A 23,648-nucleotide genomic window follows, 5' to 3' on the forward strand; every position below is an offset into this window, starting at 1 on the left:
CCCACTACCCTCATCAGTAGTATCACGATAAGTAACTGTGAACTTATATTAGGTTTCAATCTACCCCAAGACACCCTCGCATAGAGAAGTTCGTGATAACTGCGTTATGTTGCGTTCGAAATCCTCCATCCGCAAACAAAATACGAACAAAACAAAACATTCCAATTAGAGTAAACTTGCGATATCAATACAATTTAGTGTCTCCACTGAGAGGTGAGCGTGATGTACCTCAAAAAAAGGTAATTCAAGCTGAAAATATATATATCTTATTAGACGTTTTGTTGTGTAGTATCGCTGAGTATTTTTACGAGCTGTGCCGTATTTTGACGAGCCCGAAGGGCGAGTCAAAATACAAATAACGAGTAAAAATACTCAGCGATACACACAACAAAACGTCTAATAAGTTATTTATTATCCAACACGCCAAACTGTTATTTCAGTGCGGGCGAATTTCGCGGATATTTATTTACGGGGAGTGCGTGACAGAAGTATGCGAAGCGGAACGGAATTGACGCGTTGTTGTGTTGCTGTTTCTATTTTCTTCATTAAATGAAGAAATTTTCTAGTCGTCAAGCTGTTTTTCTTCGTTCGATTCATCTAATGAACTTGGATCTAAATTTGCCAGCCATTCTGACTCTTCGTCGTCGGAAATATGATTCAAATTGTCCTCCATTTGTTTTGTTTTTTCATCACTACAATCCAATTCTTCGCTTGCGCGATGCGAGAAAACCTCTTTAACCGGTACTCTACAATAGACGAGTACAAATACCGCGTGATATTTGTACTCGTCTATGGCGTTATTTGTACTCGTCTAGGTGTAGTTGGATAATAACACGCCTTCTTCCTTGCTTTGAATGAAATAACTTAGGTTCCAGCAGAATTTCAGCCATGTCGCATCGCAACAACGAGTTTCCACGCGTAAAGCACAAACTAAAAAGTAAGCCCTTCCCATAATCATTATACAAAGATAAAGATCTGTGTGAGAAGAGACTTAGACGAGGAAGCAGGTTCTTTTCTCGTCGGTCTCCTTTAGTGCACACGCCGGTGCGGTTTTAACAACTTCCCTCTCCTGGTTGTTAGTCCATTGCAGGGCTATACCTCCGCCTCGAGCATTTCATCAGGCTTTCTGGAACAATTAACCGCCTTCTTAACCAATCAGATGCAAAGGCTAAATTAATTGCGCATTGGTCACCACGCATGCGCGCGTTTTCCGCGCTTGAAGACGGTTAGATGAGTTTATTTGAGGTTTCATTGGCTTCTTCTGATTTCTACATTTGTTAAGATTGAAAATGGCGTTTATTTTGTGTTTTGTTTTACGACAATTGATCCAAAAGTGCTTATATAAAGGAAGATTTTGATTGATTGCAATAATATATCATTTCAACTGGTTTAAGTTAACCGGCGAAACCGGTATGAACTCGTGACCTTTCTTTAAAATTTATTTTGACCAACTGCCAAATTGGTTAACTATGTAAGACCCCAAACGATCCCTGGAGCTATTTTCAGTTTTAATTGTAGTAGAGAAAATCAACATGTGAACAGGTAAACGATCATATGACTCACCAAATGAAATTGCGAAACTATCAATGTTTTTTAATCATATGTGCAGATGTGAAGTGTTAATCTTGATCCCAACCAGCTAGAAGTGTCATTGTAGATTACGCAGCAACAACGTTCTGTACCATTGTGGAGGAACGTTTTTCAGAAACTCTCAAACAGCGTTGGTAAGACTTGAAAGGTGTCACGTAGTCAGCTTTTCTTATTGCTATCAGGTATACTAAAGAGATGGTTTTTTTTTAATCTGGGAAAACTGGTTATTGTATTTTATTTGGATTCCCTTTATCATACTAAAAGCTTTCCAAATCAAAACACTTCATTAAAGAAACATCTCTTAGACCACAGATCGAATTCAGTCTATCTTCACATGTCTGGAGTGTAAGAAAGAAAATTTGAACAAAGGTATAGGTGGTCTGTTTTAGGCCAGAAAATAACTCTATCGATAGGTTCTTTCAGTGAAATCTGTCCTTGTTTGAATGCGGCGATTTTGGGGTAAAGTTTAGTTTCGCGTCACATTTTTATCCCCTTTTTTATCATATTTCGTGACTTTTGTGTCAAACGGACTAAATGGTTGTTTAGTTTTTGGAACAATTATTTTTGTTCTTTATCAAAAAAACTTCTGACCAGATGTTTAATGAGTAATGTAGGACTTCACAAACTGCCTTTACAATGAGATTCTGCAAGTTCAATTAAAGTTTTAATAAAAAAAAGCAGACTTCCCTTCTCAGCAACTTATTTGGCAGGTGATATTATCGTTGCGAAAATCGGGAACGAACTTCCAATTACTTTTAGGTTTGTTTTGTTCCTTTTTTTTTGTTTGTTATTCTGTTACTTTTTTTTCTTCCCCTCTAAGAGGTTATGGGCAACAACGTTACACTTTTCAATACAGAGTCGGTTTTAAATTAACAACAGTATCAATTCTTTTTACAGATCGACGCTAGCTGCATGGCGCCCATCTTAATGATGATATCCCTTCTGAGTAATTTAGGTAATTCCAACGTGAAAATTAAAACTACTCCAAGCCCTCCTATTGGGGCAAATGGGTGTAAAACAATCCAAGAATACAATAGGCGGTAAAGATATCCAAAATCAACAGGAACTTTATTTCTTCTTGCGCAAATTGCAGACAAACCAATGAAAGGTAATGGCAAAGATCCAAAAGCCAGTAGTAAAAATCAATAAGACGAATACCAACATCAATTACCGATAGATGAGGACACGATGGAATTGAGTCCGGTAAAGTGTAGGCGGTTCTCCTCTCAAACGTATGCCCCGAGCAGAAAAATTGCTTGACCTAATTTTTTTTATGGCCTATCTTGGAATAAACTTGGCATATTGCAGTGAAATAAGTCAAGTTCATTTGAACATTAGGAACGCGTTTCAGAACAAAATGTCTTTTTCTCCGTCCCTTACCAAAAAGTGGAGATTATCTAGTTCTACGACTCTGAATAAGTAAAAGTATCTAATGAGTTTTTCTGAGTTGCCTCTAAATAGGGAATCTGGATGCTTTGTCCTGGCCTGCGGATTATTCACTCGGTAAGACGCGATTAAACAGTTTAATTTGAATAGGATAGAAAGGATTTTTAAAGAGAAAGGATTGTCGCATACCCACCCCTTCCCCCCTTGAACTAACTGATTATAGTTTGACTCATTAGCATGTGAATGAAGCGTGTTTTACTTTTACATTCGACTTTAAAGATACTGAGGTCTCATGCAAGGGTAGAAGTAAAAACAAGCAGCTCTCCAGAAGGTGAAGTAAGGGAACTGAGAAGGAAAACAATGGCTCATCCAGTAAAAAAATCTAGAAAAAGAAGAAACCTGAAATCAGACAATGATTTTAATTGTGGACTACCTTTAAGATAGATTCGCCAGCTGACAAATTTTTCTCTTGTGAATAATGCTGTCCAATCCTTTCGTGTCATAGAGTGCCCCTCCGGTTGTCTTTGCTCAAAGGCTTCGCCAGACCTCACCTTTCTGAAAACTGATTGCTCAAAGAAAAATTACTGGCTCGTTCCTTTGGGTGTGTCAAAAGATAGTACCCATGTGTAAGTACCAATAAATCAAAAAAGCTAGGGAACATGAATTTTCAATTGTAAATGTGCGTGTTAATAAGCTGAAATCACCACTACAGGTGTAAATAAAGCGGTAATTAACTAGAGGCATAGTGCTACAGCTCCAGAATATTATAGCATTGGTTGAAGAAATTAAACACGGCGATAGGTTCAAGTAAACTGTTTGAACTTTCTGAAAATCTAAAAATGCTTCATTTAAATACCTGACAGGGATTTGTCAGACAACAAAATTGTGAGCCTGACGAGGAAATTCCTGGCAACTATTAGAAAAGTAAAAATCCTGTAAGTATGTTTAAGGCTTGTTTATTGTCGGAAAAATAATGACGAATACGTTCCCTCAACCGGTACAGTCATTCACAATTCAAGAAACGTGGAGGGAAATTTCTCAGTTGGTTTCCAGGTTCCTCCTCTAGTTTACATACCTTCACGATGTTCTTGATTAATTATAAGAACAAGTGGTATATTTATTCCCTGTGGAGTACTATAGTTCCACAAGGTTATTTCACATGTAAAGTGAAGTTCAATCAGTAAAATTGGGAAGTGCTTTATATATAAATTAGTAACGACTTTCAATTGAAATCTACGGCAGTTTTCTTCAAGTGTTGCGTGAAGCCCGCCACGGGCATAATTATTCTCAATATAACGCTTTATTGATATTATGTATTTCATTAGAAACTTTGCTAGGAACAACATTGATTACCTTCCCAAAGGATTGCTGAGCGATTTGATGGGTTTGGAAGTCTTGTAAGTGGAACACGAGCCAACACATTACTGCATTCTACTATAACATCTAATCCATAACATAATCTATAACATCTATAACATAATCTATAACATAATCTATAACATCTATAACATATATAACATAATCTATAACATAATCTATAACATAATCTATAACATCTATCCATTGAGCTAACCGCCTCCTGTTTAGCTCAATGGAGAGAGGGCTGAACTGTTGTGCGGGAGGTCGAGGGTTCGAGCCCCAGCCGGACCAACACTCAGGGTCTTAAAATAATTGAGAAAAATATGCTCCCTTTCTATAACATCAAGAAATGGTTAGATATTCTAGTCTTCTCGGATAGGGACGAATAAATGGAGGTCCCGTCTCCTGCAGGGTTAGGGGCAGGAGACGTTAAATTTCCCACGCACTAAATTACTGTGTGATGGATGTCTTCCCCAGGGGTGGGATGGGTGGTTAACAGGACCCCCGTTGATACCAGTGTTTACTACGCTGAAGAGGCTATCCTGTATAAATATAGATGTCTACTAGATGTCTACTATGTCTAGATGAGAACCTTGAGAATAACAATTTTCTATGACTGAAAAAAGCAAAGTAGGTAAGCGAAATAGCCGATTATCTCTAAAGATGGTCAAGAATTACGAAGACCGGACAGGCAGTTATGTATCTAGTAAAGTTGTTTTACTAGGATTTTAGAGCTGTTAAATAATCTAACGTTACAATACACTAAATAATTTTTGTCTATATTTTACTTATTTGGCTTGATTTTCTTCTGTTTCTTCTCTTCTGTTTTTTTTTCTTCATTGGTATGAGGGATCTGTCTGGTAACCACATCAGTTACATTACGGAAGGAATTTTCAATGGAATTCCCAACATTTCGACACTGTGAGAAGAATTTACTATTCCTTTTTCATTTATTCACTATTCCTTTTTCATTTATTCACTATTCCTTTTTCATTTATTCACTATTCCTTTTTCATTTATTCACTATTCCTTTTTCATTTATTCACTATTCCTTTTTCATTTATTCACTATTCCTTTTTCATTTATTGTGCAACTTCTTTGTGCGCTTTAGTATTGTTAGCCTTACATACAGTGAGGACGTAGGCGGAAGGAATAATGTTTCATTATTTACCTAACCTGTGAATTATTATCCTTCGCGAAAAAAGCCAAATTCGAAAATTAACAAGATGTGTTTCCAATCCGATTCTCTCCATGCATAACGGATTAATTCCATATTTGGGAGAAAATCAATTTGACTGTTGATTGTTTCTTCCTTCAAATTCCAGGTACCTTGGTGAGAACAGGATTTCAAGCCTCGAGAGTGGAAGTTTTCAAGGAATCCCAAGACTGGAACACTTGTGAGAAAATGACTTTTCTAATGAATCAGATGGTTACTTTTCATAAAAACAGGAGGAAAGATAAATTCGACACGTTAGACTAATAAATTAAGCTTAGGAACCGAGTCTGAAATACCGGTAACGTAACTGCGAAGTTGTTGCTGGGAAATACTCCAAACTTTGCATCAATGCTTTTCAATTTTTTTAATGATTGAAACAACAAACCTGCAAAACTGTATGCAATGTAATTCCTGCTATTTTCGTTCAAAAACTGCCTCTCCTAGCTCCATACTTAATAAAAATTTCTTTTTTTCTTTTTTCACAGGTGGTTACCCATCAACAATATTTGGGACCTGCCTCGCAACATACTTCACGGCCTTGTTAACTTGAAAGTGCTGTCTGTGTCATCCCATTTGATTTCCTACCCATTCTTTATTTACAGTTTCACGTGTTATTTATCAGTATCTTTAATGCTTTTGTATACTTATTTTGTTTAGCGGTTTAAGCATGAACAAGCTGACAAAAATACATGCTCATCTGCTAAAAGATGCACATAATCTGGAATTTTTGTAAGTGGAGTCTTTACTCAATGACATTTCATGCCGTTGAGACCCTGTGTATTGCAGAAACAATTTCGTATTATTTCTACCTTTTGCCTCGCGGAAGACTTTTAAAACTCCCAACCAAACCAAACACAACTGACTTGTCTTGCTCAATATTTAAGTTCATAATGTTTGGTAATTTAACACCATGTGATCACTGTATTTCCAAAATTCAAGGTTTCTACAACATAACGAGATAACAGGTATACCTGACTACCTTTTTCAAAATGCTTCCAGCCTCAAATATGTGTGAGTAAAAGTTGTTTTAAACTTCTTCAAAGCTTATCATCGACAACAGTCCTTTTTAGGACCCACCCTTCATGTTTTTTAACAAATAAATTATGATCACGCTCCTTGTAAGATGATGTATTTCCTGATTTACCGTCATAGGTTTCTTAACAATAATAACCTTACTGTGATTGGTCCGGGATCTTTCAGGGGAGCTTCAAATCTGAAAACGTTGTAAGTTTAACTACGACAGCCGTGAAAGTGTCGACAGGAGGCATGCCAATCGAAATGAAATCTTAAGATTTCAACCACAACAAAAAGATGCCTGAGAAAAGTTTCATTTTCTTTTCTTCTCTCTCCCAAGGGCTCTTTCTAACAACCATAAGCTAGCAGATTTAGAGTCTGACTCTTTCAACTACGCTGATTTTGGTAACCTCTCCCTTCTGTGAGTAGTAATCACTTTGGCTTTTAACTAGCCTATCAGTCAGCCAGCTGTTAGTCAGCCCCAGTCCCTCCATTAGCTAAAAGGTCATCAGCCAGCTGTAAGTCAGTCAGTAAGTCAATCGATTAGATAGTAGACCAGTCAGTTATTTGGTCAGCCAGTCAATCAGCCAGTTAGTCATTTATCCAACTGGGCAGTTTAAAGCCAGGCAGTAAGTAAGCCAATCAGATATTTTTTAATTATCTAAACCCTCTATCTTGATTCTCAGTTTTGTATAAGGCAAAGAAACAATTACTTCTAAGGTAAAGAAACAATTACTTCTAAGGCAAAGAAACAAGTACTTCTAAATGGTTTTAATGCCTCTCCAGTGTATCTGAGATGTTTTGGAAACGATTGAGATAATTGAGCTCCCCCCCCCCTCCCCACACATCAACAATTTGATCTATTTCGCATGCTGTTGTTTAATTAATGTTCCTCTTCACTTTAAAGCTACGTTTTAGAGACAGCTCTTGTGCGAGTAAACATGAAAACTTTCACAAATCACGAGAAGGTCGGGCTGGTGATGTAAGTAAGATCGTATCTCAGTTGAACCGATGAGTTGTGGTAAACGTCCTCTGCTCCTGCAGAGTTCACTTTAAGTTTACGAGTAAAGAAAGAAATGTTCGTCTGGAACCGATTCTGCTTTGATATTAAGGCATAAATGCAGATTAGGCGATTCAATACATGTATATTTGCAAACAGCCATAATCTATTTGAGCTTTTAACAATCCATAAAACGTACACGGAAAATTCTCTCAATAACAGTGTATCAGTTGTTTGTGTTGCTATTCAGTGACCAGTTTTGCTCAGCTAGGTCTCACCGAACTTATATTAAATGATGTATGGAACAGGATAACTTGGATATATCAACAAAGTTGAAGTGGTAAATTGGCCACCGTAACGATTACAAAAGCTGACGTTTCGAGCGTTAGCCCTTCGTCGGAGCGAATAGAGGAATTGTGGGTTGTGTGTGCTTTTAAAGGCAGAGAATGGAGCTACGTTACGGAACAGGATACAAAGTTCGTTTCCAAAAATTACTTTTTTAGAGTAGCATAAACCAAGATGTGATAAAAGAAGTACTTACTTATATTTTATGAATTTACTTTAAAAAAAAGTTAATGCTGAGTTCTTTCAATAAAGCTCTCCCGCCGAAAATGTGTTCCAGTTTCCAGCCCCATTAGACGAAAGATTTCGAGAAGGACTGGAACGCAATGGATTCACTTGTAACCAACACTTATGTACTCCTTGCGACTTTGGAACTTATCAAAAACGAGCTAGCAACGGTTCCTATGTCTGCGAAAAGTGTCCTCCAGGTAATTCAAGTAGATCCCAAAATTGATCAGTTCATTAGGACGTTCAGACAGAAATATAGCCAAAAATCTGTTGGTTATAGTATATTTGATAACCGTTATCTTCATGACTACTCGTGTCACACCAAGAGAGGACTAATCATTCAGGACGCATTTCTAAGTCAAGTTCCGGAAAATCCCATACAGGAGGACACAGAGATACCCAAGTTTCCATATGAGCGAAATGGCGACAGGACTGGGTATCCCTATGTTCTCCTAAATGAGATTCAAAGTTCTCACCTTAATCGCAAAGATGTTGAGAAAAGTGCATTCATTCTACATAGAAAAATTCAAGCAGCGTTCTACACTCCTTGAGTCGCGATAGTGATGGCCTATCAATTGTGACCATAGAGAGGGATCCAATCTCTTAGTGGACCTTCTCTTGGCAAAAACTGACATTTTTAATTAAGAAGGATTTTACGTTTGAAACAGGTGGATTTTATCAGAATGCTGTTGGCCAATTCGGAACCATAGCAGGACGCACAGGATGTCTTCCCTGTCCCAAGGGTACCTACGTGGAGATAGATAAGTTCCCTGGGAAACGCCGGCAAATGTGCCGCGTTTGTCCTGCCGGTAAGCTCATTTTTCGGATAAAACAAGATTGAGTACTTCCTTCACCCGCTGGAAAGTGTAATCATAACTCTTTGTATGTCAGTCTAAAAGATCCAGTACTGAACGACTAGAGATCCTTCGTTCACCATAAAATAACAAGCCTTCTTAAGGCTTTTCATTTACAGCGTCTTCTTCAACACTCTCATAACCACAACTCCTGTCCTTACCGTTAAACTGCTACCTTTCCAGATTCCTAATATTCTCCATTAATACGTGCTCTGGAAAAATTCACCTTTATTTCATTTAGATCATCCATAAAATACCTTCAAAAGGTATGTAAATTCCTTGATCAATTCCCATTCTAAACTAGCCACTACCTTGATATACTAGGATCCAAGAGCGATGAGTGGGCGAGTTATCGAGGTTGTTTCTGTATTGACTCGTTTTACCGAAAAGGTCGCTTTACACAATGCGAAGCATGTCCTACGGACGTCAGAGGAATCCTGTGCAACGAGACAATATTGGTCAAGGAAGGGTATTGGTGGAGATTCAGAGATTATAACGAAAGCTGGGAATATCAAAGGTTTGTTGACACCTTGATGGTGCCCGGTGAACAATACAACCACAAAGATATCAATTTCACAGGAATCTTCCCCAGGCCATATCCATGTCCCACTGCTTCTTCGTGTTTAGGTTCCCTAAACTCTGTTAGGAAACCGTGTAATACTGGTTATGGAGGACCATTGTGCGAGGTAAGAAGCGAACTGAAAAGAACTCGTTATAAATGATGTGCGTTTTGCTTGATACTTTCATGCCTAAATTTTGGTTCATCGTCAGTACCTTTGATCGGAACTTCTGTTTCTTTCGCTTGTGGTTCGTTAAACTTACTTTGGGTGTTCTCACTTTCATTCGGCAATTTCATCACAAACAAAGCGGTATAAAATCATAGAACGACATTGCTTTACCGATCTTTTGCTTCTTATTTCAGGTTTGCAACAAAGGCTATTATAAATCTTTGACTAGATGCACGAAATGCCCGAGTCTTCTCTGGCTTTTAGCACAGATGGCCGCCATCGCATTCGTCATTATCATCCTTATCTTTATTCTTGTTCGTGACGAGAGGGGAGCCAAGATCAAGGGACGAACACTATCTGATATTGTGCTAGCCCGTTTAAAGATCGTCATAGGCTTCTATCAGGTAGGTCAGATCACTGATATATTTATACATCGTACATTTATTTGCCTTCCCAGGAAAAGCTAGCGAGTGTACAGCCGCTGCCTTAGACAACGGGGCGATTGACAAATGATTATTGGCAATTCCATCGGGAAGGAATATGAAATAAAATAATAATACAAAGGAAAATCAGTTGAGAGTTGCTTTACAGAGCATTTAGATAAAAAAAACTTGCAACTAAACATCAAATTTTCTTTGAGAACCATGGAGAAACGAATTAATTCAGAAAACCCAAATCTGAGTCTGAATTTAATTATTTGTAAGATATATTCAACTGAGGTTGGCAGATCAAAATCATCATGGGTAAACACCAAAAGAAAATTGTATTCGATTCAATCGACTCTACGTTTTTGTGGCTAATTACTAGCAAGAGATATACACCGGGAGATCATCGAGAAAGAAGTCGCTAAACCTCCCAGAGCCTATTTCAGACTAAAGGGGCTAAGCTCTTGTTCAGTTTCCGCACTGGCACCTGGCGAATACCCTCTACGCTCGGACGCAATGCTGTTGAAGAAATTTTCAAACGTGAGCTTTTTTCACGCACTTATTTAGGTTACAGCTGGTACTTTAGATGCGTTCTCGTACGTCCAGTGGCCTGAAGCTCTTCTACAACTCAACAACTATTTCAAGTTCGTCCAGTTTAACGTGGTCCAGATTGCTCCTTTCCATTGTTTCAAAGACAGCTTAAAGATGAACGCCTACGTTGGTCTGTTGTTAATTATGTCATTGAATGGAGGGATCATTGTATCAGCGTTTGTGTATTTTCAGTGCAGGAAACTATTTATCAGGTAAAGATTTCATTTCTCTGTTTGATACGTGTATTGTTAACTTCGAGCAATGTCATGTATACGCAGTATAAAACGTGACAATATATTCAATATTTTATCATCGCTATTATTTTTCATCATCAGTACATTGTAATAAATCAATAAATTGTTTTCTTGGGTTTGTCTGTACATTTAAAGGTCACAATGGACATCAAAATCAGAAAAGAAGCGAGATGCAAATCAATTTAACCCTCAGCCACAACCCGAAATAATGTGCCCTTGATTGTCAAAGGAATTTTTCATTTACTTAGCTCTTCTAACACAGCGGAATATAACATATAGCTAGATGGGCTTTGGGAACCAATCAACTAAGGGTTGACCTTTTATGTTTTTTGTGTGTTAACTCAGACTCAAGAAGAACTTGTCTTCGGAGGAAAAGGAGGTAGAGATTTCGCTGAGCAAGGAACACTGCTATCGAACTGCCTTCCTGGTTATGTTTATTACATATCCGGAGGTTAGTTCAAGAATCCTGCGTATGCTTCCTCCTGCCTGTCAAAAAATCTGCCAGGTATGAAATACAAGGAAAATTTCAATATATTGCGCCCTCTGATTGGTTAATCTCAATTAAAGCATTAAGCATGGACACACTTGAACGGCAAGGTTGCCTATTAAATGGAAATCGCGATCGCTCAACGGTTGCACAATCGTCTGGCGCAGCTGTTTTTGATGGATTCTCTCTCTTTGTACAGAATGTATTTCATGATAGTTTCTCAGTATATTTTCAAAAACTTTTTACTAATTTTGTTGAAACCTGATCTCTTAAATCACTCAATTTTAACAGCAATTGCCAATTGAGTTGTCTAAATGGGGCACTCAGGTATCGCTTTGACATTTTTAAAATCACTTGCAATATGCATCTTCCCAGTTGAACAGTGCTAGGTTCATGGAAAGACGCGCCACCTTTTCAACCAATGAGGGGCTAAACCAAAACCAAACGCAGTATGGTCACGTGCGATATTCATGGTTCGGACCACTGGCTTGTTAATTTTTTTTTTTTAGCTTTACCCTGATTAGCTGTTATAACGCATTTACTTTTGGTTTCGCGGACCTCAATTGAAATTAAAGGAATTCCTCTTTATTTCGATCTGGCCAGATTACTGGTTAGTAAAGGTTTTTCGTGTGATTTATAGCTCCTATTGCTAAAACAGATTTTCAAAACACAACCACATTTTTTGGATAGGGCGCTATATAAATTTTCATTTATTTATTTATAACCAGTAAATTAATTTTATTTCTGCTTTAGGATGTGGCAATGAAAGATTGCACTTACTACCTAAAAATGGATTATAGTTTAAAATGTTTTGATAAGTCCTACCGTAAGTACGTGACTGTTGCCTACGTGGGAGCCGCATACCCTCTGCTTTTCCCTCTGTTCATTGTCTGCATTCTCTATCTGCTGTATTATCGACCTCAAGTCAAAAACCGCGATCAAAGTACTGAAACAAAGCGGTATCAAATCACAGAAGGCATGCGCTTCATCTATGAAAACTACGACAAGCGTTGCTGGTACTGGGAATTAGTGGAGATGGTGCGGAAGTTGATCCTTACTTCCGGTTTGGCCCTGATTGGCGCTGAGGGGCGGACCTATGTTGGAATGGTAGCAATGGCGTCAGGATTCTACGCTGTAGCGTATGCCCAGGCTCAGCCAATCCCCGATAAGTTTGAACACCTGTTGCAACTGGTGTCTCTTGTAGCCACTTTCTTCAGTTTGAGTGTTGGCGTATTGTTAAGGATTCCATCTGAAATGCTGAACTATTCTATCGAAAAAGACAAAGATTCTATTGGTATCACTGTATTGCTGGTGACGGCCAATTTGATGGTCATAGGATTGGTTGTCGGTAAGTTGTCAATTATTTCATAGCCTGCACCATGTTGTGGTCATGAGAGGTCTGCGAGTGAAGTAATCTCTCAGTACACGGCACAAATCTTTTCTTATGGTTGCGATAAGAAGGGTAGCAATAGCTCTGCCTGTGAGATAATTTGGGACAACATAACAATCTAACGATAATACGTGTCAGCAATCGATCATGATTAGAACTTTTCCGTTCACCCCACGAACGCCTCAAAAAGTACGATGTACTAACTGCGGGATCTTTTCACTGTTCAACCTCTTGAACATGGTAGAGCTACTCCCTATGGGTATAAAAGATGTAAAGTTATGCAGGTTAGCCCCGGGTATTTTTTCAGAAAATCCTCATAATGTACCTTAGGTACCCATTTATACTTCGGAATAGAAGGAATCAGTGAGAGTAATTAGTGTGCTGTCGATGAACACAACTCAGCCGGGAGCCGACCATTTTCATCTTGAGTCCACTCGGTTAGCGCTTCTTCTCTTAATTTTGCTATTTAGCGTTGTCCGAAAAATGGTGGATTTTTTGCTGTGTTATAATCATAAAGGGAGCCGACCACAACTGAAGGAGCGCTTTATCTTTTTACTCTATTTTCAGTGCGATATATTATATCTCTGGGACAAAGTCTGTATGGTGTCTGTAAGAACCCACAATGCAACTGGGAGTGCTGTTTGAGGGTGGTCCTATCAGCACAAAGTGCAAATACAGATGAGGAGGACATTGATAGTGGCGGACACAATCGTGTGGTGAGACAAGTTTAAGCAACGTAATATTTCTGTCTACTTGACAAGTGGCGTACTTTTTTATTGAAGTAAAAGAAAGGACTTGAATCGCAGAGATCCTCTGCCCCAGGACTGCTAAGTGTCATCAACATGGGCGGCATGACGTCACGTAAAAAGAATGTCTGCGTTGAGGTTTTTTTCTTTTTTTAATGCGTAAAATGTTTGGGATGGGAGTGGTAAAGCTTGCAGAAATTAAGCAATTTCTTGCTCGACTAGCATGCGGCTTGTCTATTTCGATTACTTTTCAAAAGCAGGATTTTACTTCTATATATAGGAGTCCACCATGAAAAGCATTTCAAGTAACATGGGAATGGGCGAGGACGGCGTTGAAAACTGGAATAGTGGAGGCAACGACAATGAAGCCACACAAAACGATTGGTGTTCCTTTCTCTCTCTGGAGGACGACAATAACGAGATAGAGTTTTCATGCGGGAGCCAAGCCAAACACGAAGATGAATCTCTAGAGGTCGAAATGGCAAGCTTAAAAGGCGACTCGAATATTCCTGAAGTGCAGTTCAAGAGAGGTTATATGGGAGTTTCCATTAATCACCCCGCAGCTGCCTCAAAGAAAGTGGTTACAGAAGTAAACAAAAGCCACGAACAATCGCTTGACCTGACTTATTCGGTTGTTACCAAGAAAAAACGCGAAGAGAAGGCAAAATAAGAAGTTATGATTCAAATCTGCAATAGTACCGTATACACCAGGGAAAAATTGAAGACCTCATTCTAGATAAGTGCTAAATTGTCAAAGGCATTGTCCTTATTCGTTGACTTTATAAAGCAGTCTTTTCATTGCAAACCTTAGAAGAGGCAATAATTTAGTATTAATTACACTTGTCTTTCATAAAGGGCCAGAAGATGAAGGGTTTTCATTTGTTTCGAGCTTCATCACATTTTACCTGCTCGTGTTTCTAAGGGATCAACCTGTAATCGTTATGTAAGTTTCTAATATAGCGATTCAGAAAACTGGTTGAACTAACTTTCTCGTAAGTTACCGTTTACGTTGTTATCAGAGATTACTGACCAATTATATCTTTATTTCAACATAACACAAGCTGCGCTTTAAGCGTTTACTACAGTTCTACAACGAGCTTGTAAAAGGAAAAGCATGTGTACAAAGAAACACCTGCTGCTTCATACCACTGAAGTGAAGGAACATCCTTCACACTCGGCACGACACGTTACTGAGCCCAGCCCCTCAATTTCTGCCGGCTGATTTTTGCATAGGGCCTGTAAGGTTAAGACTCGGTCTAAAGAGCTACAATATCTCATATAAACACCGCCCTTCAGACTGGACTCAGAATAGTACAAAGCGCAAACAGCGTTGGGATCTGTACACGTCTTTAATGTGGCTATTTCGTTGCAATGTTTTCCATCTTCACGACTGAAACAAGTAGGGCACTCGAGAGCTTCACCTTGAAGACAAGAAGAGGAAAAATCATCATGAACAGAAATTCATTGTTATCATTTTCAAATGCTAGCGCTGAAAATGATCAAAACGCACTACAATCGTAGAACATTTTCGAAGCTCGGAGGGGCTTGTATACTCAGCAGTTCGAGTAACAAATGTAAAAAGAAGTCTAGAGGGCACATACTATTTAAGGGAGGGATGGGAATGCTTAGAAAGAAGTAAACGAACACAAATGCAAACAATAGCAAAGTATGAAGAACAATAACGAGAGAGCTGTTCAACCGAATAGTCGGCGGAAGTATTAACTTGAGAAAAACCTTGAAAATCGAGCAGAAAGGTCTAAAGTCGTCAAAGAAAAACAAATAGACCTGCGAAATATCAAGTAAAAAGGGAGTGAGGAGGAAGAAGGAAGAGCACAAAAATGAGAGAGTCAAATGAGTGAGAAAAGAAAGAAAAAGGCAGTGAAGGATAAAATATAAAACAGTGTGGGATGAATGGGAAAAAACAAACTGTTAAGTGAAGTGAAACAAGAGGTATAATAAAAGCTATATTTCTTAACATTCCTTACCTAGACTTCCAAAAGCCAAAATAAAGACGACGAAAACTATCGATTTCAGCATGGTCTGATTCTACAAAGAGGATAAAAAAAGTGCCATGTGGTGATTTTAGAGCGAACAAATATCAGTCTCTCATCAAATCGTTATATCCGGTGACGTTGATAGATTTCGCGACCACTTTAGCACATACGAAATTCATCAAGACAGTAAAAATAAAAATATGCTCTGGAGAATCGAGGAAGAACGAAACAATGTCATATCGGTTACAAAAATTCGTTTAATTCAATTTCTTAATTTCTTTCCAAAAGGTCATAACTTTAAGGGAAAAATCAAACGTGGTGATTTGGCTTTCCTTATGCTCCTGGGCAATAGCCAAAAAATTTTTTTCAATCAGCACCGCGCAAATGTCGATTTTCTGTCTCTTTTTAAGCTCACTCTTTTTATAATCCTACTCACTTCAGACCTTTCGTTCCAGACCACAAAAGAAAAATTACCAGTCTTTAAGCAGTGAAATTCAAAATAAGACGGCTATTTTCCTAGACGTCAAGTCAACCACCTGACTTTGCACCTCCATGGTCAGGTTTTCGGGATCATGTGCAGTGCTGGAAGCTTGTAAACGACACTTTCGAGAAATGGACGTGGATTTTAAAACGGCCCTCCACAAATAAAAACCAACCTTTCAAGAGGCAAGGTCACATTTTCGATAAAAGGTCAAAAATTCGATCTTATTTCTCTGCTAGTTCTACAAAACGTTTGTGTTTTAGCTTAAAGATTCCCTTTGTTTCATACTGTAAAGAAAAATTTTAGTTTTCGTGCAGAGTCCCCTGTACTTACTACAAGCTTTTTCTAATCAACGCTCTCTTTTCATTGAAGATTATTTATTCATTAAATGGTAAACACAATTCTTCCCTATATTTCTCCAATACGCACACACAATAAACTTCACGACGCCCTACATTTACACATGCTGTTCTTTACTTTCTTCATTTTGACAAGGAAACAAGTTCTTAAATTTCTACAAACGAGATTCGAATAGAAAATAACTGCACCATCTTAACGTTTTTCTCAAACTATCCTTTAGCGTATTTAGATGTAGACTTGTTTTTAAGCAAAGAAGAAGGTTTGCTTGTCTCGTCTCGTCTTCAAGATAGAATGCGAGCCAGGCTCGATCGAAGAACGTTCTAGACTGTATAATGGTCTGTGAGTTTACTTAACACCAATGAATTCCATCCCGCTGTTTGTATCGTCACTAGTGTCTCCTATCTTGAAGCAATTTCATTTCCAGGATTATGCAACTTGTAAAACTGTCCATTAAGCTCTATCGATATTGTCGTCGAATTTGTAAAGTAATCGATAACCTGGGGTTTTAAAGGCACCAAACGAACTGCTCAAAGAAACCGAACAATTACTATAGCCTTTGCCATTCATTTCGGTCGCAAAACATCCGCTTTGTGCATGGTTTAATTTTAACCATTTAGGCAAAGAAAAATTTTACTCTTGAAAGAAAAATAGGAACCCCGCAGTAATTTACATCTCTTCTGAATAGGAATTGATCACAAAATTAAAGCTTTAATTAGTAACAAAGCCGAGTTTCATGGAACTCAATTCAGTTGTAAGATTTGTGGAATTCAAACGCTCGTCTTATAAGCAAGACTAACTCTCCTTTAAAATATCTGATGTTATTGTTAATCAAAATTTGGCTAGTTATGCAAGCAAGATAGGTTTTGTCATTGCAGTTTTGAGGATTTAAGTCAACCGATCTGATGTTTCCTCTTAATTAAGCTCTGAGGTCAGATAGGCTCACATTAAATAATGCAGACTTCTTTCCAACCCACGCTTAATTAGAGTTTCATCATCGTTATATTTCATAGACTCAGTAAAAACATTAAATGAACCTGTCCCTTCCGCGGACAAAGTGCTGTAACTTGATCTTTCGATTCTGCTCCTGGAAACGTAACCCTTCCTGAAGGGAAATATCATTTTTCGAGTGTGTTTTTTGAAAGTCACTGATTGATTTTGGGCATTAAAAACATCCGTTTTAATCTCTTTAAAAATGACAACAACATAAACTTCTTCCAAAGCAACTGAGGTCGACAAGCAGATATCCAGTGAGAATCATCTCATAGCGCTAAATAACATAAACGTTTCTTTTCTTACTGAAAAAACTTTTCATGCAGAATTACAATTCATGGGACTTTTTCTCTCTTGACTTTTTACCATACTGATTCCCATTTTAACGGCAACGGAAATTTACGCAATGTATTGCACATGCTAGATCAACAGACAGAATTCTTTTGGTTCGTATTCGCACTATCATTGATAACACTCAAGCTATTCAATGCTTTTTCTAGATTGTTTGCCAAAAACCTAAACTAGAACAAAGTTCTGGCCGTGAAACTAATAACCTGTCATTTATCGTACTTTCGTTCAAAGCCGCTAATACGAACGACAAACAGCACGTACGTTTTCGCAAATAAAAACACCTTTTAAACTTTGAATGTTTAAAATGGATTTTGCCAATAACAGACCACATCCTGTTAATATCGGGGACCGTGTTTCATTTGACATCAAGATTCCCAGAGCAAACCTTGCGTTAGAAGAGGAAGTCAATTTTTTAATGTGAGGCACTTCGTATATCGGACCCTTCGACCTTGCTTGTGGGCAAATGTTATGATATTGGACCGGTAGATATAATATAGATATAAGTTAAAGAGCTGTTGCTTTCTGAGGTATATGGATTACGAAAAGCACGGTTGTGTAATAAATATCGAGGAAGCATAGACAATATCTCCCAGCTGTTTTTGTCCTACACGTTGTGCTAAAATAGACTGTCATGACAAGGAGAAATAGAATAATATTTGCTTAAAAAGATCCTTTCTCATATCGAAGATTCTCGATTACATGATACGGTGGCTTAAAGTCTGAGAAAAAAATCGGCAATTTTCAAATCGACACCATAAAGTATTCAGGATTTCTAATGGAATTTTTTTACTGTTAAATTTCCTTCTTTATTTTTTTTTTTTGTGAAAAAAGTATTTATTTCAAATTTTATACCATTGGAATACGTCAATGAAATAACAAGGGAAATATAATCAATGAGATTTCGCGCGAGCATCAAAACTGTTTTTAATTTTTTCAATTTTCTGTCTTAGGAATATTTAAAAAAAACTCTTCATCTTCATTTTGGTCAGATTATTCCTACTTACTGCGTGAACTCAATTTTAAAGCTACAAATATTTCCGTAACGTAGTAAATCTTGAAATTCTTAGACAGCAAAGAAAAACTAACGAAAGAAAGAGTTTTTTTCCTTTTGGATTTAATAACGTTCACATACCTTTCTGAATACGTTTTCGTGTCTGTTGGTCAGAAGATGAGCTTAAGATCCCCGTTCGTTCCTCGGAAGAGTACAATTCATGAGGCAGGGCATGAATTTAAAGGCGCCTGCTAACTGCTTTGGATTGGTCCAAATAACAAACTGATAGCCATTCAGTGTCCATCTAGACAATTGCCTTTTTGGAGGTGTTATAAGACTAACGTATGAGCGCTGTCAATATTGCATAATTATTCTATTGTCTCCGTACCACAGTTTCAAAAGAGAAAAAAATGACAAATGTTATGTTTCCTCTCAGATCCATTTTACTGTCAAGCGTTAAACGATTATTGGAGATGGTCGATGTAAAAAATGATCCCAAAATTGCCCAACCACCTCAGCTAGCAATAACAGCTTTAAATTAGAATTTAAAAGGCGTATGAAGAAAAAGTTTGGAGAATTAAAGTTTTATTTTGTGACAATTGTGATGTTGAAAATTTAACAACGACACATTGATGAAGTTGTGGCTTTGTGCGCAATCACCCTAGAAAGCGTCGAAAAGACTCCTTTCCGCAGTTGTTAATTTCAAATTGAGAAAGGAAAGCAGGTGTTTTTTGTTTTAATTTTTTTTTTTCATTATACATCTTTGAAAACATGGAGACAGATATAATTCTATAATTCAACAAACATATCTTCTGATAGAGATTTAATATTTGCTAGGCGGTCCTTATGATACTGGCTTTGCACCTATAATGTCGTGCATATGATGTATTGTGGTTCCTTTGAATGCCTGGCCTTTGATGAATGATGATAAAAAATTACTTCGGAATACTTGCTTATCACGTCTTTGCTCGTCAGCGCGTTCTATATATTCCTCAAGGGAAAAAAACCTCGTAATCGTATTGAAAGATAATCCTCGAGATCGTGAATTCCATATCCTAGAGTAGGCGACCACAAAAATCTGCCCACCAAAAAAGTTCTAGTTAAAACTGAACCATGAATGTAAACGGGTTAATAAACCGCAGTTTGAAAGATTATGGATTGGCAAGCGTAATTTGCTTTTATGTCACAATTCATGAGCAATTTTCGAGAAATTCAACCGAATGTGGAATATCAATCGCCATCCCTATGAAAAAGGTAATTTCGTGCCAAATCCATAAGCGAATATAACTAATTGCCATAACACATGATCAACTGCTGTTTAAAGTAGTTATTCAGCTGACCTCAGAACATTTAGATTTATTCTCATTTATTTTTTCTTTATTCTGAATAAAATAAATTAGTCGGAGTATCTGTAATTAGCGTCTTCGCAAAGTCATTTTGCATTTTTGAATAGGTGCGAGTAGGACAAAAGGGAGAAATCTAATTGGTGCTTCGACTCTTTCGAAGACTCCCGTGAATTAATTTTATGCGATTTTATTCGAAAAAGTAGGAATCCGATACCAAAATTTCTCTCTGATAAAGAATAAAATATATCTAAAGGCTGCCGATATATATTTGTCTTAGGCTGGCCTCAATGCTGCTCTCCCATCGTTTCATCTTGTTGTTGAACTCTATTTCTTGCATTTCTTCTTCGCGGTTAACTTCAATGTCATACATATTATAGATGGAGATGTGTGTGATTCATCTACACACTCAAAAGATAGCCGAAAACCAAACAAGATAAGCCTTATTCCATTTATTTTCTGGCCCCTACGGAGTCTGATGAGGCAGACTATTGCAGGTACCAACCAAGAACCTTGTACATCATGTTCCTTAACTAAGAACTTTCGACCTTTTGGAGCAAATGCTGGCAACTGCCTTTTTAAGGAGACTCGATGGTAGACCTTTAGGAATTATAGTCGATTTCGTATCTTTATTCACTGCTTTCGGATTACTGTTTGTCCAACTGATATGGGAATGATCTGAAAGAGTTGCTATTTTCCCCATGTGCCAGTTACGTGCTTGTGAATAATCATTAAACATCTCAACAACTACTCCGCCTGGTTCCATGAAAATAGAAAATGCATGAGCCGCACCGTGCATTCCAAATAAAATGTCTGTATTGGCAATTGTTTCCAGCTGTGCTTTTAGTGGCCATAGATCTAACTGAGCAGCAGTAATGTTTCCATTGGGGAAGCTGGTCTTGATTTCTTGCAGGACTTCTTCCTCATTGGCAATTTTTCTGTCGATAACTGCAGCCAAATTCCTTGGATGACTCTCGTAGTCTCTCCTCAAGATGACTAAGACATTCAAATTTTGCTGACTGCAGTTTCGTAAATGTTTGGCCGCCGAGATACCAAATTCTTTTAATACAAAAGACCTGAATGGTTGAATGTGTCTAGAGGACTTAAGGTTGATGTCTAGTAGAGGAGACTTCTTACGGGGATATCTCCAAATAAGATTTTCGAACACAACGGTATTTGAGTTTTTAAAGAAATCTTTGTCGTTTAGTTTTATTAGCCTTTGGAACAAGACTGTCCAGAAAGAGTCCAGTGAGGACTTTGGATGAGCATCTATGAGAATAATGTTCAGCTTTTCAGGCTGTATACTCAAGCTTTGCGTCGTGATGAAAATGTCTAACAGATCAATAATAGTCCAATAAACATTGGCGAATTCAATCCTTTGGATTGCAAAGTAATGGCCATCTTGAAATGACTGTTGCCCTCCAATCGACAAATATTGAGAAGGATTGGCAACTTCCATGGCAGCTTTCCATCTCATTAGTGTGTTATCCCTGTCTGCAAATAGTAACTGCCTCTCGAGCTTGACCATATTGCCACGGCAATAAAGTGTAAAGAAACCTTTGTCTAAGACAAAAAACTCATCCTCCTCGTTGGGGAATTCTACATGAGCCTCGAGAACCCTGGCGTGTCCAAACTTTGGTCGAATGATGATGTACCTGAGGACCATTGCTCCATCCTGCGTTACTTGAACTCTTCGAGAACATGTACTGTTTACTAGATGAAGTTTTCTTCTATCAGCGGAAAGGGTTCTTGCAACCGTTGGTGGACTTGCCAACGTTGCAGGCTTTTTTATCTGGTTGAACGAGCGCTTAACGCTTAGGTCAATCTGTCTTATTATTTGCTTATCATTAACTATTATGTTTTTTTCGGTTTCTGAGTATGAGTTGAGAAAATAGATATTAATCGAAACTACTATTACGCCAAATAATATGATATCTGAGTATTTGGTAAGTTTTACTAGTTTTGAGACAACGGAGCTTTTTCCAAGACCGGCCATGTGATTCTTGACTCCTTTTTGCAGTCCTCGTTTTTATCAAACTGGAAAGGAAATGTAAAATTTGTTGAAGTGGGATGATTATCACTGTCGTTATTAAACAACAAACATATGAAATACATATATATGAACTGCGGTTATAAAACGTATATGTGCACGATCCTTCGCAGTAAAGCACTATTTAAGCAATAGTGAAAATCAGACCTGAAAAAAAAAAATTCAGGCCTGTACGGGATTCGAACCACTGACCTCTGCGATACTAGTGCAGCGCTCTACCAATTGAGCTAACAAGCCAACTGGGAGTAGGCCATCAAATTAATTCGACATAAACCCGTAGATGATAACTCAAACAACAAACATATGATATACATATATATGAACTGCGGTTATGAAACGTATATGTGCACGATCCTTCGCAGTAAAGCACTATTTAAGCAATAGTGAAAATCAGACCTGAAAAAAAAAAAAAGGTCAGGCCTGTACGGGATTCGAACCACTGACCTCTGCGATACTAGTGCAGCGCTCTACCAATTGAGCTAACAACCCAAATGGGAGCAGGCCATCAAATTAATTCGACATAAACCCGTAGATGATAAATCAAACAACAAACATATGAAATACATATATATGAACTGCGGTTATGAAACGTATATGTGCACGATCCTTCGCAGTAAAGCACTATTTAAGCAATAGTGAAAATCAGACCTGAAAAAAAAAAATTCAGACCTGTACGGGATTCGAACCACTGACCTCTGCGATACTAGTGCAGCGCTCTACCAATTGAGCTAACAACCCAAATGGGAGCAGGCCATCAAATTAATTCGACATAAACCCGTAGATGATAAATCAAACAACAAACATATGAAATACATATATATGAACTGCGGTTATGAAACGTATATGTGCACGATCCTTCGCAGTAAAGCACTATTTAAGCAATAGTGAAAATCAGACCTGAAAAAAAAAAATTCAGACCTGTACGGGATTCGAACCACTGACCTCTGCGATACTAGTGCAGCGCTCTACCAATTGAGCTAACAACCCAAATGGGAGCAGGCCATCAAATTAATTCGACATAAACCCGTAGATGATAAATCAAACAACAAACATATGAAATACATATATATGAACTGCGGTTATGAAACGTATATGTGCACGATCCTTCGCAGTAAAGCACTATTTAAGCAATAGTGAAAATCAGACCTGAAAAAAATTCAGGCCTGTACGGGATTCGAACCACTGACCTGGTGGTTCGAATCCCGTACAGGCCTGAAATTTTTTTCAGGTCTGATTTTCACTATTGCTTAAATAGTGCTTTACTGCGAAGGATCGTGCACATATACGTTTCATAACCGCAGTTCATATATATGTATTTCGTATGTTTGTTGTTTGATTTATCATCTACGGGTTTATGTCGAATTAATTTGATGGCCTGCTCCCAGTTGGCTTGTTAGCTCAATTGGTAGAGCGCTGCACTAGTATCGCAGAGGTCAGTGATTCGAATCCCGTACAGGCCTGAATTTTTTTCAGGTCTT

The 23,648-nt window shown here is 37.9% G+C and overlaps 3 protein-coding genes across 4 annotated transcripts; 1 reads left to right on the forward strand and 2 right to left on the reverse strand.

Moving 5' to 3' along the window:
- Window positions 1-266: 266 nt before the first annotated feature.
- Window positions 267-15,585, forward strand: LOC111332665 (uncharacterized). 2 transcript variants are annotated; one of them, XM_022938061.2, is made up of 23 exons: window positions 267-1,724; window positions 2,488-2,545; window positions 3,052-3,093; window positions 3,482-3,602; window positions 3,840-3,911; window positions 4,302-4,373; window positions 5,185-5,256; window positions 5,661-5,732; window positions 6,037-6,108; window positions 6,209-6,280; window positions 6,491-6,562; window positions 6,704-6,775; window positions 6,906-6,986; window positions 7,473-7,547; window positions 8,163-8,335; window positions 8,804-8,944; window positions 9,314-9,675; window positions 9,912-10,121; window positions 10,710-10,945; window positions 11,333-11,492; window positions 12,228-12,822; window positions 13,432-13,580; window positions 13,891-15,585. In XM_022938061.2, the coding sequence occupies exons 2-23, from the start codon at window positions 2,503-2,505 to the stop codon at window positions 14,278-14,280; spliced, it is 3,354 nt and encodes a 1,117-aa protein (XP_022793796.2). In that variant the 5' UTR covers window positions 267-1,724; window positions 2,488-2,502; the 3' UTR covers window positions 14,281-15,585. The 2 variants fall into 2 exon arrangements, with proteins under 2 accessions (XP_022793796.2, XP_088591316.1); XM_088735190.1 differs by lacking the exons at window positions 267-1,724; window positions 2,488-2,545; window positions 3,052-3,093; ... (3 more) ...; window positions 5,185-5,256; window positions 5,661-5,732 and having other exon boundaries at window positions 6,084-6,280; window positions 11,333-11,438.
- Window positions 14,633-19,064, reverse strand: LOC111332670 (uncharacterized). The gene is made up of 3 exons (XM_088735208.1): window positions 18,919-19,064; window positions 15,596-15,656; window positions 14,633-15,031 (listed from the first exon to the last, which is right to left on the reverse strand). Exons 2-3 carry the CDS (start codon window positions 15,645-15,647, stop codon window positions 14,751-14,753), a joined length of 333 nt encoding a protein of 110 aa, XP_088591334.1. The 5' UTR covers window positions 15,648-15,656; window positions 18,919-19,064; the 3' UTR covers window positions 14,633-14,750.
- A 214-nt stretch (window positions 19,065-19,278) lies between these two features.
- LOC111332658 (uncharacterized) lies at window positions 19,279-23,305 on the reverse strand. The gene has a single exon (XM_088737168.1). The coding sequence runs from the start codon at window positions 22,114-22,116 to the stop codon at window positions 20,650-20,652; it is 1,467 nt and encodes a 488-aa protein (XP_088593294.1). The 5' UTR covers window positions 22,117-23,305; the 3' UTR covers window positions 19,279-20,649.
- Between the last annotated feature and the right edge of the window lie 343 nt (window positions 23,306-23,648).

Source organism: Stylophora pistillata, chromosome 10, assembly GCF_964205215.1.
Source record: "Stylophora pistillata chromosome 10, jaStyPist1.2, whole genome shotgun sequence".
NCBI classification, from domain to species: Eukaryota; Metazoa; Cnidaria; class Anthozoa; order Scleractinia; family Pocilloporidae; genus Stylophora; species Stylophora pistillata.

Excerpts from the sequence above, each read along its gene's own strand:
- LOC111332670 (XM_088735208.1), bottom strand. The coding sequence starts at position 15,647 with ATGCTGAAATCGATAGTTTTCGTCGTCTTTATTTTGGCTTTTGGAAGT. Across the intron at positions 15,032-15,595 it reads TTTGGCTTTTGGAAGTCTAG|GTGAAGCTCTCGAGTGCCCT; the intron begins GTAAGGAATGTT and ends CTTGTCTTCAAG.
- LOC111332665 (XM_022938061.2), top strand. The coding sequence starts at position 2,503 with ATGGCGCCCATCTTAATGATGATATCCCTTCTGAGTAATTTAG. Across the intron at positions 8,945-9,313 it reads GTGCCGCGTTTGTCCTGCCG|GATCCAAGAGCGATGAGTGG; the intron begins GTAAGCTCATTT and ends TTGATATACTAG. Across the intron at positions 13,581-13,890 it reads GTGGCGGACACAATCGTGTG|GAGTCCACCATGAAAAGCAT; the intron begins GTGAGACAAGTT and ends TTCTATATATAG.
- LOC111332658 (XM_088737168.1), bottom strand. The coding sequence starts at position 22,116 with ATGGCCGGTCTTGGAAAAAGCTCCGTTGTCTCAAAACTAGTAAAACTT.